The following is an 18352-nucleotide window of genomic DNA, read 5'->3' as shown; positions in this document are numbered from 1 at the left end:
CTTCATTAACCCCTTCACCCCCAAGGGTGGTTTGCACGTTAATGACCGGGCCAATTTTTACAATTCTGACCACTGTCCCTTTATGAGGCTATAACTCTGGAACGCTTTGACGGATCTTGGCGATTCTGACATTGTTTTCTCGTGACATATTGTACTTCATGTTAGTGGTAAAATTTATTCGATATAACTTGCGTTTATTTGTGAAAAAAATGGAAATTTGGCGAAAATTTTGAAAATTTTGCAATTTTCCAACTTTGAATTTTTATGCCCTTAAATCACAGACATATGTCACGCAAAATACTTAATAAGTAACATTTCCCACATGTCTACTTTACATCAGTACAATTTTGGAACCAAAATTTTTTTTTGTGACGGAGTTACAAGGGTTAAAAGTTGACCAGCAATTTCTCATTTTTACAACACCATTTTTTTTTAGGGACCACATCTCATTTGAAGTCATTTTGAGGGGTCTATATGATAGAAAATACCCAAGTGTGACACCATTCTAAAAACTGCACCCCTCAAGGTGCTCAAAACCACATTCAAGAAGTTTATTAACCCTTCAGGTGTTTCACAGGAATTTTTGGAATGTTTAAATAAAAATGAACATTTAACTTTTTTTCACACAAAATTTATTTCAGCTCCAATTTGTTTTATTTTACCAAGGGTAACAGGAGAAAATGGACCCCCAAAGTTGTTGTACAATTTGTATAAAGGAACCAGAGAATAAACACACACCGGCGCTCCCAGGGGAATAAAGCAGAAGGCTGCAGGTACCTAGACAGTAACTGTGCTAATTCTGTCGAATAATAAAGGAAAATACTAAATAAACAAAGGCACCGCGCCAACTAAATAAATAATGCGTAAATGTACACAGTGAGCATCTACCTGAACACAACGTGACGCACAATGAAAATATAAAAGGTAACAATAGCAGAGTGGATGCCTGTTATTTCCAAAGCTACCACATAGAGTACATGGCTTGCTATTAGAAGAGAAAACACACTTACTGGCTAATGATGTAGCTGTTTGTGAAGGTGGGAGCACGTTTTCAGGAGAGCTGCAGTAGTAGGAACAGGATCGCCAGCGGCCACAAAAGTGAAAGTAAAAATCCAGTATCCAGATTTGCGATGCAACATGGACCAGGAGAAGCTGGTGCACAGAGCGGTGAAAAAGGGGCGTGGTAAAGGTGACGTCACCAAAACAAAAAAAAAAACAAAAACAGAGGACGAATGCCGCACAGGACCACACTTGCCTACGCGTTTCGAAGGTCTACGGACCTTCTTCGTCAGGGTGTGGTCCTGTGCGGCATTCGTCCTCTGTTTTTGTTTTTTTTTTTTGTTTTGGTGACGTCACCTTTACCACGCCCCTTTTTCACCGCTCTGTGCACCAGCTTCTCCTGGTCCATGTGTGCCGGCAAGCGGTGTTCCTGACGTGTGCGGCAGGCACATACTCACCAGGGAGGACGCTCCCTTTACTTTTGGGTGTTTGTGCCGCCCCACGTCACTGTCCTGGGCATCGCAAATCTGGATATTGGATTTTTACTTTCACTTTTGTGGCCGCTGGCGATCCTGTTCCTACTACTGCAGCTCTCCTGAAAACGTGCTCTCACCTTCACAAACAGCTACATCATTAGCCAGTAAGTGTGTTTTCTCTTCTAATAGCAAGCCATGTACTCTATGTGGTAGCTTTGGAAATAACAGGCATCCACTCTGTCCTGGGCATCGCAAATCTGGATACTGGATTTTTACTTTCACTTTTGTGGCCGCTGGCGATCCTGTTCCTACTACTGCAGCTCTCCTGAAAACGTGCTCCCACCTTCACAAACAGCTACATCATTAGCCAGTAAGTGTGTTTTCTCTTCTAATAGCAAGCCATGTACTCTATGTGGTAGCTTTGGAAATAACAGGCATCCACTCTGCTATTGTTACCTTTTATATTTTCATTGTGCGTCACGTTGTGTTCAGGTAGATGCTCACTGTGTACATTTACGCATTATTTATTTAGTTGGCGCGGTGCCTTTGTTTATTTAGTATTGTTGTACAATTTGTCCTGAGTACGCTGATACCCCATATGTGGGGGTAAACCACTGTTTGGGCGTATGGCAGAGCTCGGAAGGAAAGGAGCGCCATTTGACTTTTCAATGCAAAATTGACTGGAATTGAGATGGGACGCCATGTTGCGTTTGGAGAGCCCCTGATGTGCCTAAACACTGAAACCCCCTACAAGTGACACCATTTTGGAAAGTAGACCCCCTAAGGAACTTATCTTGATGTGTGGTGAGCACTTTGACCCACCAAGTGCTTCACAGAAGTTTATAATGCAGAGCCGTAAAAATAAAAAATCATATTGTTTCACAAAAATGATCTTTTCGCCCCCAATTTTTTATTTTCCCAAGGGTAAGAGAAGAAATTGGACCCCAAAAAATGTTGTGCAATTTGTCCTGAGTACGATGATACCCCATATGTGGGTGTAAACCATTGTTTGGGCGCATGGCAGAGCTTGGAAGGGAAGGAGCGCCATTTGACTTTTCAATGCAAAATTGACTGGAATTGAGATGGGACGCCATGTTGCGTTTGGAGAGCCCCTGATGTGCCTAAACATTGAAACTCCCTACAAGTGACACCATTTTGGAAAGTAGACCCCCTAAGGAACTTATCTAGATGTGTGGTGAGCACTTTGACCCACCAAGTGCTTCACAGAAGTTTATAATGCAGAGCCGTAAAAATAAAAAATCATATTTTTTCACAAAAATGATCTTTTCGCCCCCAATTTTTTATTTTCCCAAGGGTAAGAGAAGAAATTGGACCCCAAAAAATGTTGGCCAATTTGTCCTGAGTACGATGATACCCCATATGTGGGTGTAAACCATTGTTTGGGCGCATGGCAGAGCTTGGAAGGGAAGGAGCGCCATTTGACTTTTCAATGCAAAATTGACTGGAATTGAGATGGGACGCCATGTTGCGTTTGGAGAGCCCCTGATGTGCCTAAACATTGAAACTCCCTACAAGTGACACCATTTTGGAAAGTAGACCCCCTAAGGAACTTATCTAGATGTGTGGTGAGCACTTTGACCCACCAAGTGCTTCACAGAAGTTTATAATGCAGAGCCGTAAAAATAAAAAATCATATTTTTTCACAAAAATGATCTTTTCGCCCCCAATTTTTTATTTTCCCAAGGGTAAGAGAAGAAATTGGACCCCAAAAAATGTTGTGCAATTTGTCCTGAGTACGATGATACCCCATATGTGGGTGTAAACCATTGTTTGGGCGCATGGCAGAGCTTGGAAGGGAAGGAGCGCCATTTGACTTTTCAATGCAAAATTGACTGGAATTGAGATGGGACGCCATGTTGCGTTTGGAGAGCCCCTGATGTGCCTAAACATTGAAACTCCCTACAAGTGACACCATTTTGGAAAGTAGACCCCCTAAGGAACTTATCTAGATGTGTGGTGAGCACTTTGACCCACCAAGTGCTTCACAGAAGTTTATAATGCAGAGCCGTAAAAATAAAAAATCATATTTTTTCACAAAAATGATCTTTTCGCCCCCAATTTTTTATTTTCCCAAGGGTAAGAGAAGAAATTGGACCCCAAAAAATGTTGGCCAATTTGTCCTGAGTACGCTGATACCCCATATGTGGGTGTAAACCATTGTTTGGGCGCATGGCAGAGCTTGGAAGGGAAGGAGCGCCATTTGACTTTTCAATGCAAAATTGACTGGAATTGAGATGGGACGCCATGTTGCGTTTGGAGAGCCCCTGATGTGCCTAAACATTGAAACTCCCTACAAGTGACACCATTTTGGAAAGTAGACCCCCTAAGGAACTTATCTAGATGTGTGGTGAGCACTTTGACCCACCAAGTGCTTCACAGAAGTTTATAATGCAGAGCCGTAAAAATAAAAAATCATATTTTTTCACAAAAATGATCTTTTCGCCCCCAATTTTTTATTTTCCCAAGGGTAAGAGAAGAAATTGGACCCCAAAAAATGTTGGCCAATTTGTCCTGAGTACGCTGATACCCCATATGTGGGTGTAAACCATTGTTTGGGCGCATGGCAGAGCTTGGAAGGGAAGGAGCGCCATTTGACTTTTCAATGCAAAATTGACTGGAATTGAGATGGGACGCCATGTTGCGTTTGGAGAGCCCCTGATGTGCCTAAACATTGAAACTCCCTACAAGTGACACCATTTTGGAAAGTAGACCCCCTAAGGATCTTATCTAGATGTGTTTTGAGAGCTTTGAACCCCCAAGTGTTTCACTACAGATTATAACGCAGAGCCGTGAAAATAATTTTTATTTTTTTTCTCAAAAATGATTTTTTTAGCACCCAGCTTTGTATTTTTACAAGGGTAACAGAATAAATTGGACCCCAAAATTTGTTTTCCAATTTGTCCTGAGTACGCTGATACCCCATATGTGGGGGGGAACCACTGTTTGGGCGCATGACAGAGCTCGGAAGGGAAGGAGCGCCATTTGGAATGCAGACTTAAATGGATTGGTCAGCAGCCGTCACGTTGCATTTGCAGAGCCCCTGATGTACCCAAACAGTACAAACCCCCCACAAGTGACCCCATATTGGAAACTAGACCTCCCAAGGAACTTATCTAGATGTGTTTTGAGAACTTTGAACCCCCAAGTGTTTCACTAAAGTTTATAGCGCAAAGCCGTGAAAATAAAAATTCTTTTTTTTTTTCACAAAAATGATTTTTTAGCCCCCAGTTTTGTATTTTTACAAGGGTAACAGGATAAATTAGACCCCAAAAGTTGTTGTCCAATTTGTCCTGAGTACGCTGATACCCCATATGTGGGGGGGAACCACTGTTTGGGTGCATGACAGAGCTCGGAAGGGAAGGAGCGCCATTTGGAATGCAGCCTTAAATGGATTGGTCTGCAGGCGTCACGTTGCATTTGCAGAGCCCCTGATGTACCCAAACAGTACAAACCCCCCACAAGTGACCCCATATTGGAAACTAGACCTCCCAAGGAACTTATCTAGATGTGTTGTGAGAACTTTGAACCCCCAAGTGTTTCACTACAGTTTATAACGCAGAGCCGTGAAAATAAAACATCTTTTTTTTCCCACAAAAATGATTTTTAGCCCCCCAAATTTTTATTTTCCTAAGGATAACAAGAGAACTTGGACCCCAGAAGTTGTTGTTCAATTTGTCCCGAGTACGCTGATAACACATATGTTGGGGTAAACCCCTTTTTGGGCGCACGGGAGAGCTCGGAAGGGAAGGAGCACTGTTTTACTTTTTCAACGCAGAATTGGCTGGAATTGAGATTGGACGCCATGTCGCGCTTGGAGAGCCCCTGATGTGCCTGGACAGTGGAAACTCCCCAATTCTACCTGAAACCCTAACCCAAACACACCCCTAACCCTAATCCCAACGGTAACCCTAACCACACCCCTAGCCCTGACACACCCATAATTCTAATCCCAACCCTAATCCAAACGTAAATGTAATCCAAACCCTAACCCTAACTTTACCTCCAACCCTAGCCCTAACCCTAACCCTACCCCTCACCCTAACCCTAAACGTGACTGAAATACGTGTCACTAAAATACGTGTCACTAAAATACGTGGCACTGAAATACGTGGCACTGAAATACGTGGCACTGAAACACGTGGCACTGAAACACGTGGCACTGAAACACGTGGCACTGAAACACGTGGCACTGAAATACGTGGCCCTAAAATACGTGGCACTGAAATACGTGGCACTGAAATATGTGGCACTGAAATACGTGGCACTGAAATACGTGGCACTGAAACACGTGGCACTGAAATACGTGATACGTGGCACTGAAATATGTGGCACTGAAATACGTGGCACTTAAATACGTGGCACTGAAATATGTGATACGTGGCACTGAAATACGTGGCACTGAAATACGTGGCACTGAAATACGTGGCACTGAAATACGTGGCACTGAAATACGTGGCACTGAAATATGTGATACGTGGCACTTAAATACGTGGCACTGAAACACGTGGCACTGAAACACGTGGCACTGAAATACGTGGCACTGAAATACGTGGCACTGAAATACGTGGCACTGAAATACGTGGCACTGAAATACGTGGCACTGAAATACGTGGTACTAAAATATGTGGCACTGAAATACGTGATACGTGGCACTGAAATACGTGGCACTGAAACACGTGGCACTGAAATACGTGGCACAGAAATACGTGGCACTGAAATATGTGGCACTGAAATACGTGGTACTAAAATATGTGGCACTGAAATACGTGATACGTGGCACTGAAATACGTGGCACTGAAACACGTGGCACTGAAATACGTGGCACAGAAATACGTGGCACTGAAATACGTGGCACTGAAATACGTGGCACTGAAATACGTGGCACTGAAATACGTGGCACTATGACTGTCAGAAAATGTTCATTAAACGGTTAGGGGTGAGGTTAGGGGTAGAGTTAGGGTTAGGGTTTGGATCCCTTTATCACCTTGATGGTGGTGGGTGGCTTTTCAGTGTGTTTTCTGTTTTTTTTCGATAAAAATGCATGCGTTTTTAACGCAAACAAACGCATGTGCTTAAAAACGCAAGAAAATACTGCAGGTTGTATTTCTGAAAATGAACGCATGCAGAAAAAAACCGCATGCGTTTGAAAACGCGACCAAACGCGTACAAAAAAACCGCATGCGTTTTCAATGTCAAATATAGGGAAAAAACGCATGCGGTTTTTTGTGCAAAAAACGCTGCAGACAAAAACGCAAGTGTGAAACCAGCGACGCTTTTTATAGCAAAAAAGTTTTTGCGTCTCCACATTTTGAGACCTATAATTTTTCCACATTTTGCTCCACAGAGTCATGTGAGGTCTTGTTTTTTGCGGGACGAGTTGACGTTTTTATTGGTAACATTTTCGGACACGTGACCATTTTTGATCGCTTTTTATTCCGATTTTTGTGAGGCAGAATGACCAAAAACCTGCTATTCATGAATTTCTTTTGGGAGAGGCGTTTATACCGTTCCGCGTTTGGTAAAATTGATAAAGCAGTTTTATTCGTCGGGTCAGTACGATTACAGCGATATCTCATTTATATCATTTTTTTATGTTTTGGCGCTTTTATACGATAAAAACTAAAATATAGAAAAAATAATTATTTTGGTATCGCTTTATTCTCAGGACTATAACTTTTTTATTTTTTTGCTGATGATGCTGTATGGCGGCTTTTTTTTTGCGGGACAAGATGACGTTTTCAGCGGTACCATGGATATTTATATCAGTCTTTTTGATCGTGTGTTATTCCACTTTTTGTTCGGCGGTATGGTAATAAAGCGTTGTTTTTTGCCTCGTTTTTTTTTTTTCTTACGGTGTTTACTGAAGGGGTTAACTAGTGGGGCAGTTTTATAGGTTGGGTCGTTACGGACGCGGCGATACTAAATATGTGTACTTTTATTGTTTTGTTTTTTTTATTTAGATAAAGAAATGTATTTATGGGAATAATATATTTTTTTTATTATTATTTATTTAGGAATTTTTTTTTTATTTTTTTTTACACATGTGGAAAAATTTTTTTTTTACTTTTTTACTTTGTCCCAGGGGGGGACATCACAGATCATTGATCTGGCAGTGTGCACAGCACTCTGCCAGATCGACGATCTGCTGTGCAGGGCTGCAGGCTTTCCAAGTGTCTGCTCTGAGCAGACACTCGGTAAGCCACCTCCCTCCCTGCAGGACCCGGATGCCGCGGCCATCTTGGATCCGGGACCTGCGGCGAGGAGGGAGGTAGGAGACCCTCAGAGCAACGCGATCACATCGCGTTGCTCCGGGGGTCTCAGGGAAGCCCGCAGGGAGCCCTCTCCCTGCGCGATGCTTCCCTGTACCGCCGGTACACTGCGATCATGTTTGATCGCGGTGTGCCGGGGGTTAATGTGCCGGGGGCGGTCCGTGACCGCTCCTGGCACATAGTGCCGGATGTCAGCTGCGATATGCAGCTGACACCCGGCCGCGATCGGCCGCGCTCCCCCCGTGAGCGCCGCTGATCGATGATGACGTACTATCCCGTCGGCGGTCATACGGGCCCACCCCACCTCGACGGGATAGTACGTCAAATGTCGGGAAGGGGTTAAAGGTAGTTATTACTATTAAGAAATTGATATCACATTGTAATAAATTACATTAACTATAAACTTCTTCATAAGTTCTTTGAATCAAAACATTAATAATGTATTAATAATTTATGGCATGCTTCCATTTATAAAAAAAAATTTAGATAATTTTCTATAACTCTACTTTATTTTTTCATCAGGTATCGTGCACATGTCTGTTCATAATAACAGGACAAGTGCATAATACCTGTTGATAGTGAATGCATCTCAGCAGGTACATGGGATTATAAAATCACTGACCCCACTCATTTAAATGGATAACTCTTTAATACATTTTCTACATATATGAGCCCTAGCTTCATATATATTTAAAGGGAATACATCACTAGGCTTTTGCTATCCCATCTGAGAGCAGCACAATGCAGAGGCAGATACCCCAATTCCAGTGATGTGTCACTTATTGGGCTGCTTGCTTGTTGCTTGATGTTTTATCTGCTGCAGATCTACCAGTTCTCTGATTTCTGCGCTTTATATAACCCCATCCACGTCACTGATTGGCTGTTTTCTGCCTATGCAGTGTATACAGAATCAATCAGTGGTGGGTGTGGAGTTATTCAGAGCTCATGAATATGCTTGAGCACCCGGCAGCAGTCTTACTAGTCCTCTAGTGATAATCTACAGCTGATATAACAGTAATTTTATTAAAATACTCTAAGCAGACCAGTAAGTGACACATCATTGGAATTAGGATTTATGTCTCCATATTATGCTGCTCATAGATCAGGTGGCAAAAAGATGGTGACAGATTCCTTTTACATGATAATTCTACAGGTTTTTTTGATAATTTTTGGGGATAACTGATTAAAAATATCTATTAATAAACACATATTATATAATGCATACATTACCATAGAAACACAAAAAACTGGACCACACCTAAAGTTAAGGGAAATAATATGTCGGGATACAAGTGCAAACAATCATAATCTGCAGGCTGATTTTAGAATAGACCAAGCTTCAGCCAGCACAGAGGCCTTTTAATACTGTGACAGAGTCACTGGTAATGTAATAGAGGGGAGATATGTTTCACTACGCCTAATGGCGTCAGTGATATAAAATCCTGAGTGTTACAATATTTCCTCCAGCACAGTAAGTGTTGCGAGGGTTAAGTTAACATATGTTATGGGCTGGTTTTTTGGGGGATTTTCATAGAGCGGGTGAGAGAATGTTCCGTATATCTCCACCTACAGAGCTAGCACCTCTATGTTTGGCAGGACCTTGGTGAGGTCACAGTCATGTGATCAGTCACGTGGTTGAGGAGTCACATGGTCTGAGCTTAAATGGTTGAAGGAAAGAGCTTTTTAGTGTTCAGTGGGTGCCTGGAGAAAGGAGCACTGCAGGAGAGTGCTGCATGGACTAGTGAACATGAACACTATGTGTTCTGTCAGCCGTGAGCGTGAGGAACTCTGCATACAGAAGGACTGTATTTATTCTGCCAGCATTTTATTTTGTTTCCTGTTTTGCCCAGAAGGCTGTATTTTCTTTACTACATCTTGGTTTATGCTGCCTACAATAAACCCAAGGAAGTTCTTAAAGCCGCAGTGTACCAGTGTCTATCTCCGTGTGCAGCTGAGTGAGCTGCTCTACCACAATACATATACTTGCCTTAGCTACATGTTGACAAGTTTAAGTCAGCCGCACCTACCTAATCATGCTCGTGGTTATGATCCTTCAACCAAACATGTTCACAACGGGTGAAATCAGTATACAACACATCTCCAATTTTCTAAGTAAATATATTTTCTAAAGGTGCTAATGACATTAAATTCTCACCAGATGTCAGTAACAACTCCTCCAATCCACACAGGCAAAGAAATCAAACCATAGATGTCCATAAATTAAGTTATGTGTAATAAAGAGAAATCACACAGGGAAAAAGTATTGAACATGCTTAACTGAAATTTAATTAATATTTTGTACAAAAGCCTTTGTTGGTGATTAGAGATGAACGAACTTATTCAGAAAACATTTGCCAATCTCAAATTCTGATTGAATGTAGCTCATTCGGATTCATGTTTGGATTCCCGAGCATTTTTCCTAAAAATTGGCCAGAGTTCAGTAAATGACTGAGTTCACTAAGGGCTCTTTCAGACATCAGTGTTTCTGGTAGCAGCACTGACCGCAAAACGTCTCGCACACATGAACACTGATGACACAGAGATGACATCCCACTGTTTCTCAGAGCTAGTAGCTGAAGTGAAGACAACTCACATCATGGTCCCCTGTTCATGCTGGGGACAATGTTGAGAGTTGTATTCAATTGATAACAGTGAGAGCTGAGAGTATTCTTCAGCTGGCTGCTCTATAAATAAGTAATAATTAGTGATGAGTGAATATACTCATTACTCGAGATTTACCGAGCACGCTCAGGTGGCCTCCGAGTATTTTTTAGTGCTCAGAGATTTAGTTTTCCTCACATCAGCTGAATGATTTACATCTCTTAGCCAGCTTGATTACATGTGGGGATTCCCTAGCAACCAGGCAACCCCCACATGTACTTATGCTGGCTAACAGATGTAAATCATTCTGCTGCGGTGATGAAAACTAAATCTCTGAGCACTAAAAAATACTCAGAGGTCACCCGAGCGTAATGAGTATATTCGCTCATCACTAGTAATAATACAAAAATGACGTGAGGTTCTCCTGTATGTTTGATTACCAGCCAAGCAAAACTGACAGATGCGGGCTGCAACTGTCAGCTTCAGCAAGGCTGGCTATTAAGAATAGAGGCATCTCCACACCATATTTTTTACTAATTTAAGTAGATAATTTAAAAATACAGCATGGGGTCCTCCCATTTTTGACAAGCAGCCAAGCTAATGCAGACAGTTGAGGCTGACATTCCCAGACTGGTAAGGAGCCATGGATATTGGCCCTCCCCAGCCTAAAAATAGCCACCCACAGACGTCCCAAAAAAGTCGCATCTATTTGATGCGCCAATTCTGTCCCTTTGTCTGGCTCTTCCCCCTTGCCCTGTGGTGGTGGCAAGTGAGGTTCATATTTGTGGGGTGATGTCACCTTTGTATTGTCTGGAGACATCAAGCCCATGGGTTACTAAGGGAGATGCGTCTATAAGATGCCTCTCCATTGCTAATCCTATAGTTATATTGTAAATAAACACAAAGCCAGAATAAAGTCCTTTAATTGATGACACGGACTTCTTTAATAAATCTAAATTAACCCATACTCATGTCATCACCCAGTCCACAAAAGCAATGGTCTTCTGTAACAGAATTAAAATAATAAACCACAATACTCCTTACTAGTCAGCGGAGAAGATAATAATTAATTTATCCCGTGACGGGTCTACTTCTGCTATATCTAGATGGCAGGTAGCCTTGTTGCATGATGCAACTATACAGCCTTCCATCCAGAAGAGACACTGAACAGAGTGTTCTACCGCTGCTCAGTCTCTCGTGGTGAACTCCTATGACCTGACTGATATCACCGTGAGCGTGAGAAAGTTCTCACGCTAGCGGTGCTGTCAGAAAGGCCCTGTTCACAGCCAATGAACTCAGTACAACTCACTGACATCAGCGTCAGTGCTGTGGGAAAGTTGTAACAGCACTCGCGCTGACGTCAGTGAGTTGAACTGAATTAATTGGCTGTGAACTACCAGGACCTTTCTAACGATTCCTCCTCATAGACCTGTTCACTGGTTTTGACACAGTCGACCACTCTATCCTACTATAGTTTCTCTCTTCCCTTAGTATCACAGAGATTGCCCTCTCCTGGATATCCTCATACCTCACTTGCTGCACATTTAGCATCTCCCTTTCCCATACTACCTCCTCATTCTATTCTCTCTCTGTTGGTGTCCCTCAAGACTCTGTTATGGACACTTACTCTTCTCCATGAATACCTTTGGCCTGGGATATCTCACAAAGACACATGGCTTCCAGTACCATCTCTATGCTGATGATACTCAAATCTACCAATCTGGAATAGATGCCACTTCTCTGCTGTCCATAATTCTAGAGTTTCTCTCAGCCATATCCTTCTCTTTCTCATCATGCTTTCTTAAACTCAATGTAAACAAATCCAAATGCTTTCATCATCTCCCACCTCAAATTATGCAATAGCCTTCTCGGTGGCTTCCCGGCTAAGATCATCACACCATTTCACAAAGTCATTAACTCTGCTGGCAAATTAATTCACCTCTCCCCTCGGTACTACTCGGACTCTGTCCTCTGTCAATCTCTTCACTGGCTTCAAATTCCAAAGCAAACCCAATTTAAATTAAGTTTGTTAGGTGTATATGCTATATGCAATTAAAGTAAGTGGGTAAGGTGTATATGCTTAGCATACATTTGTCCCTAATTTGTATTGCTACAGGATGGAAATATACAAATGTATTCATTCCGTCACTCTACATCCAAGTTTCAAAATAAAACAGTTTCATATCCTGTGTGTTCCTGGCTCAGAGTTGAATATCATAGATTAACATGTTCTTATTTAGAATTGAGTATTTAGTTAACAACCAAGCATTATTTAATATGCAGTGTGCTAGAGGCAGAAGTAAACATCTCTGCACGATAAATGTAAGTGTGAAATAAACAGAAACAAAACATAGATTACAACAAAAATCCTAATTATTCAGAAAAACTTTATCAGTTGTATATCTCTCAATTTTCCCCTTACAGTGCTTACAATTGTACTATGTCAAAGAAAAGGAAACTTCAAGAACAGGGTTCTTCTGCTTCCGTCAACAAACGAAAATCACTTTTAATGAAACCCCAGCACTATAATCCTAGTGTGGAACTTGAAGAAGACAGTGAGGACAAGCCTGAGCAGATGAGCTTTAAGTTCATGAAAAAAATTTGCACCACTACAGGTATGTAATATGACAACTACAGAAAACTATCTGGTGAGGGGTTTGTTTATACTGGACAACCATTTCTCAGCTGCTGAAGTGCCCCAGATAAATTAAAAAAAAAAACATACTCAACTTCTGAACCATTGATGTTCCAAAGCCAACATCACTGAAACGTCGCCTGTCTGGGAGGTAGGTGCTTTTTTTTCTCTAGGGCATTTTAACTGTGACATGGACAACATCTTTAAAAATATGCTTTTAGAGTGTTTTTGTTTTGTTTGTTTTGGTTTTTTTATCTGGGGCACCTCAAAAGGTAAGAAGGAACAGTCCAGTAATAGACAACCCGTTTAAATACATGCTTTCGATGTCATAGTTAAAGGTAAAAGCTTGGGAGTCCTCAGTGGCTGTAGAGGGTTTAGTGTATTTTTTATCTACTGGCTAATACAGTACAAAGACTTTTTTCCAGTGTCATGTTCACAAAAATACATGTATCTTTACTTCTGGTTTTATTGTTGCTTAGTAATCCAAGTTTTGCTTTAAAAGGGTGTTTCACTACTATAATTTGGATGACTTATCATTGATATAGGTCATCAATATCAGATCATTTGGGATCTGAAAACCAGCACCCATACCAATTAGCTACTCTCAGTTCCAGGGGAAGCCAAATCTATAAGTTTTGAAACTTTAGATCAGTCTATCTACAATATCCTGTCTCTGCCATTAAAAACATGATGCTGTGTAGCTCAGTTCCTCAGTTTACAAACAGGGATGAATTAAACACCAATCTTATATTGATGATCTATTCTGTGAATAGCTCTTCAATAACATAGTAGTGAAAAATCCCTTTAGGTTTCAGGAAGCATATCATCAGCTATTTGTTAAGTGTGAAGCAATCACTAATCAAAAATGAACAATAAGAAACAATGAAAATAATTATATGAACCAAGAAAGTAAGTCCTTTATTGCTGAATATGTACACATTGCATTATATACATACTATCAGACACTCTTCATTATACCTATTACTGCCCCCCACAATGAACAATCACACAATCATTAAAGATGCAGCCCTTACCTTAAGTATCCATGGTTACAACCACTAGCAACTAGCTATCTAACTGTGACTATATCAGCGGTCATAACCATAAATATCTAAGGTCCTGTAATACCTGCATACAGGGCCGCCATCAGGGCATTACTGCCCTTACTGGCATATGGGACACGGCAAGGAGGGTGGTCCAGCCCAGGTCCCCCGTCATCACCGCCCCACCCATGGACAGGATTCGGCCGTTCACTCAGAAACTGAACGTGCGTCCTTGGATGCATGTGCAGTTGCTATTTATTGCTGTACAGGACCCACTTCTGGCACTGCAATACGAGCTGCCAGCCAATCAGATGCCGGCAGTTGACGTCGGTGCACACGTTGTCGGTGTATGATGTCAATGTCATGTGCCATTGCATTCGCGCTTCAATGGGTCAGGAGGATACTGCTGGACCATGGCCAGGTACGGAGAAAATTTTCTTTTTTACTGAAATTCCCAATATGGGGAGACATATGAGAGGGCAGGATGGAGACATATGAGGGGGCAGGATGGACGCATGAGGATGCAGGATGGAGACATATGGGGGCAGGATGGAGACATATGGGGGCAGGATGGAGACACATGAGGGGGCAGGATGGAGACATATGAGAGGGCAGCATGGAGACATATAAGGTGACAAGATGGAGACATAGGAGGCAGAATGGAGACATATGGGGGCACGATGGAGACATATGGGGGCAGGATGGAGACATATGGGGGCAGGATGGAGACATATGGGAAGCAGGATAGAGACATATGAGGGATCAGGATGGAGACATATGAGGGAGCAGGATGGAGACATATGGGGGCAGGATGGAGACACATGAGGGGGCAGGATGGAGACATATGAGAGGGCAGCATGGAGACATATAAGGTGACAAGATGGAGACATAGGAGGCAGAATGGAGACATATGGGGGCACGATGGAGACATATAGGGGCAGGATGGAGACATATGGGGGCAGGATGGAGACATATGGGAAGCAGGATAGAGACATATGAGGGATCAGGATGGAGACATATGAGGGAGCAGGATGGAGGCATATGGGGGAGCAGGATGGAGACATATGGGGGCAGGATGGAGACACATGAGGGGGCAGGATAGAGACATATGAGAGGGCAGGATGGAGACATATAAGGTGACAGGATGGAGACATAGGAGGCAGGATGGAGACATATGGGGGGCACAATGGAGACATATGTGGGCAGGATGGAGACATATGGGGGCAGGATGGAGACATATGGGGGCAGGATGGAGACATATGGGAAGCAGGATAGAGACATATGAGGGATCAGGATGGAGACATATGAGGGAGCAGGATGGAGACATATGAGGGAGCAGGATGGAGACATATGGGGGCAGGATGGAGACACATGAGGGGGCAGGATAGAGACATATGAGAGGGCAGGATGGAGACATATAAGGTGACAGGATGGAGACATAGGAGGCAGGATGGAGACATATGGGGGGCACAATGGAGACATATGTGGGCAGGATGGAGACATATGAGGGGCATGATGGAGACATATGGGGGCAGGATGGGAGGAAATATATGAGATCAGGATGGGAGGAAATATATGAAGTCAGGATAAGAGGACATACATATATATTTTGTATTCAGTCACTATTTGGTGGTAATATATGGTCTGGTCATGTGTGGTGGTATTTTTCCCTTGTATGTGGTATTATTCAGTCACTATTTGGTGGTACTATTTGGTGTGGTCATGGTGTGGTGGTATTTTTGCCTTGTATGTAGTATTATTCAGTCACTATGTGGTGATAATATGTGGTATGGTCATGGTGTGGCGGTATTTGTTCCTTGTATGTGGTATTAGTGGGTCACTACATGGTGGTAATATTTAAGATTCCCTTACAGAAAAATGAATACAAATATACCTAAACAGATTATTGGATATTTTACCAATTGTTTAATAGTTTAGACTAGAGCAGGGCCCTGCTAAAGAGTCTATCTTGCTGTGAAAAAAACAAAATATTTTGGCCAAAACAAAAGCTAATGGCTATGTATAAGATATGGTGTTCGATGGGAAATGTTAATTGGTGTGATTGGTGAGGATGTGGTGCAGAAGTGGAGTTTTTCGAAGAGTGTGCAGTGGGACTGTGGAAAATTCACAGGGTGGAGAGGGAGCTGGGACGTAGCCTGTATGGATTCTCAAGGCAGCCATAAAATTTTGCCAGAGCCCTGACCTAAACTTAATTGAGCATCTCTAGAGAGACCTGAAAATGGCTGTCCACCAACGTTCACCATCAAACCTGATGGAACTGGAGAGGATCTGCAAGGAAGAATTGCAAATCTAAATCCAGGTGTGAAAAACTTGTTGCATCATTCCCAAGAAGACTCATATCTGTACTAGCTCAAATGGTTGCTTCTACTCAATACTGAGCAAAGGGTCTGAATACTTATGACCATGTGATATTTCAGTTTTTCTTTTTAATAAATTTGCAAAAATTACTACAGTTTTGTTTTTCTTCAGCTCCTAGAACGCATACCTGGGGCCTCGCAGGCCTGCCAGGTTACTTGTTTTCTATTTTCTGTAAAAGTACTTTATTTAGAATTTTGAAAATCTAGGTAATCCTCAGGTATATAGTTGTTAGTAATTTCCAGTTATTCATATATTTTTATGTTACAGACATTATGGTATAACAACCTTTTTTTAGGACTACCCCATATTCACGCACCTGGGGCCTTTCAGGCCTGTACTAGGTTTACATTTGATACACAGATTTGCTTATCAAGGCAAATTACGGAGGCAATGATCCGATGTGGAATACGCTTTCTGGAACATCCAGAGCAAAGAGAAAAAAAAAGAAAGCGCTGCTATATTTGTCCAGCAAAGAAGGAAAGAAAATCGGAGCGTTTCTGTTCTACTTGCGGACAAAATGTATGAAAGGAACATTCAGCCAAAAAAATAATATGCGAGAATTGTCGGGGGAATATGTAAAGTTACAAATAAATATTCCTGCACCAAGTTTGCTACAACCAAAAATGTTTTCTTAAAAAAATTGCATATAGAATGCCTATATTTGGCGTGCCCGTTTACTTACTTTTTTGTTGTTTTATGCACATAATTATGTTTTGAAATATACACATCTTAGGCTGTGTTCCCAGTAGCGCTGGGGTTCGCCAGAAGGGGATCCATAATGGATCTGACCTCCTGGTAACTCCAGGATTCCGCCAGCCTTAGCTGGGGTCACCAGGAGGTCAGATCCATTACGGATCCCCTCCTGACGGACCCCAGCGCTAGTTGGAATGCATTCTTACCTTGCAATTGTAAAATAAATTTTGAAAAGTATTTTTATTTGAGTTATTCCATGATAATTGTAAACAGGCCTAAAAAGCCCCAGGTGCGTGAATGTGTAGATTTCTATGGGTATGCGTTCTAGGGTTAAGATGGGGTGCAGAGTGTACATTAAAGTGAAAAAATTCACTTTTTTGAATTTACAAATGGCTGCAATGAAACAAAGAGTGAAAAATTCAAAGGTATCTGAATACTTTCCGTACCCACTATATGATGGACAAGTCTATTATTATTTCATGCTCAATTCCTGTAAAGTCTCATGACTTTCATTATATAATCTCTCTAAGATTAACTGCAAAGTTGAGTGTGCACAGCTATAAGACGATTTTATATCTTATTTTTAGAAGAGATTCAAATGGTCCAAGGCAAAGAGTTCCACATTGTGTGCTGGTTGGAAAAGTCATTAAATGAATGCTAGATAGTAAAAGTTGTGAGATGAGGGCAGGATGAGAAAAGTTCTGAATTGAGTTCTTGGTTGGTGAAGGTGCTGAAATGGATGCTAGATGGGTGAAGTTCTGAAATTAGCACAGGATGTAGGAAGTCCTGGATTGAGTGATGGGTGGGGAAGGTCCTGAAATGGGTGCTAAATGGGGGAAGCTCTGAAATGAGAGCCAGACATGGGAAGTTCTGAAATGAGTAATTTGTGAGGAAAGTCCTGGAATGAGTTCTTGGTTCGTGAAAGTACTGAAATGGGTGCTGGATATGAGGAATTCAGAAGTGAATGCTGGAGAAGTCAGACAATTGACAGCCATATGCCATTGGTAATGCAAAGAATATTAGCAGGGTTTTCTGGGCACAAAATCTGGCTGCTCCTATAATATGTCTCCAAAAGAATCTGTTATCTTTATCTTTCTTTTTAGCTCCCCATCAAACACCTGCCAGTTATCCTTGTGGTCTGTTAATGTTTACATTCTGAACTTCCTTCTACATCTTCATACCTCTAGACTACAAGAGGCAGTGTACTCTGGTTTCTCTGCCAGAGCTATATCCATC

General features: G+C 41.9%; 1 protein-coding gene across 3 annotated transcripts in view; it reads left to right on the top strand.

The window, feature by feature from the left end:
• Positions 1-18352, top strand: part of ST18 (ST18 C2H2C-type zinc finger transcription factor) — a 447256-nt gene that overhangs the window by 252763 nt on the left and 176141 nt on the right. For all 3 annotated transcript variants that reach the window (XM_077270483.1, XM_077270486.1, XM_077270485.1), the window contains exon 6: positions 12791-12981. In XM_077270483.1, coding sequence (XP_077126598.1) covers positions 12791-12981 — 191 coding nt within the window. The remainder of the gene's footprint in view (positions 1-12790; positions 12982-18352) is intronic.

This window comes from Ranitomeya variabilis, chromosome 6, assembly GCF_051348905.1.
Source record: "Ranitomeya variabilis isolate aRanVar5 chromosome 6, aRanVar5.hap1, whole genome shotgun sequence".
Classification (NCBI taxonomy): domain Eukaryota; kingdom Metazoa; phylum Chordata; class Amphibia; order Anura; family Dendrobatidae; genus Ranitomeya; species Ranitomeya variabilis.
This window is presented reverse-complemented; position numbering and strand designations above follow the sequence as displayed.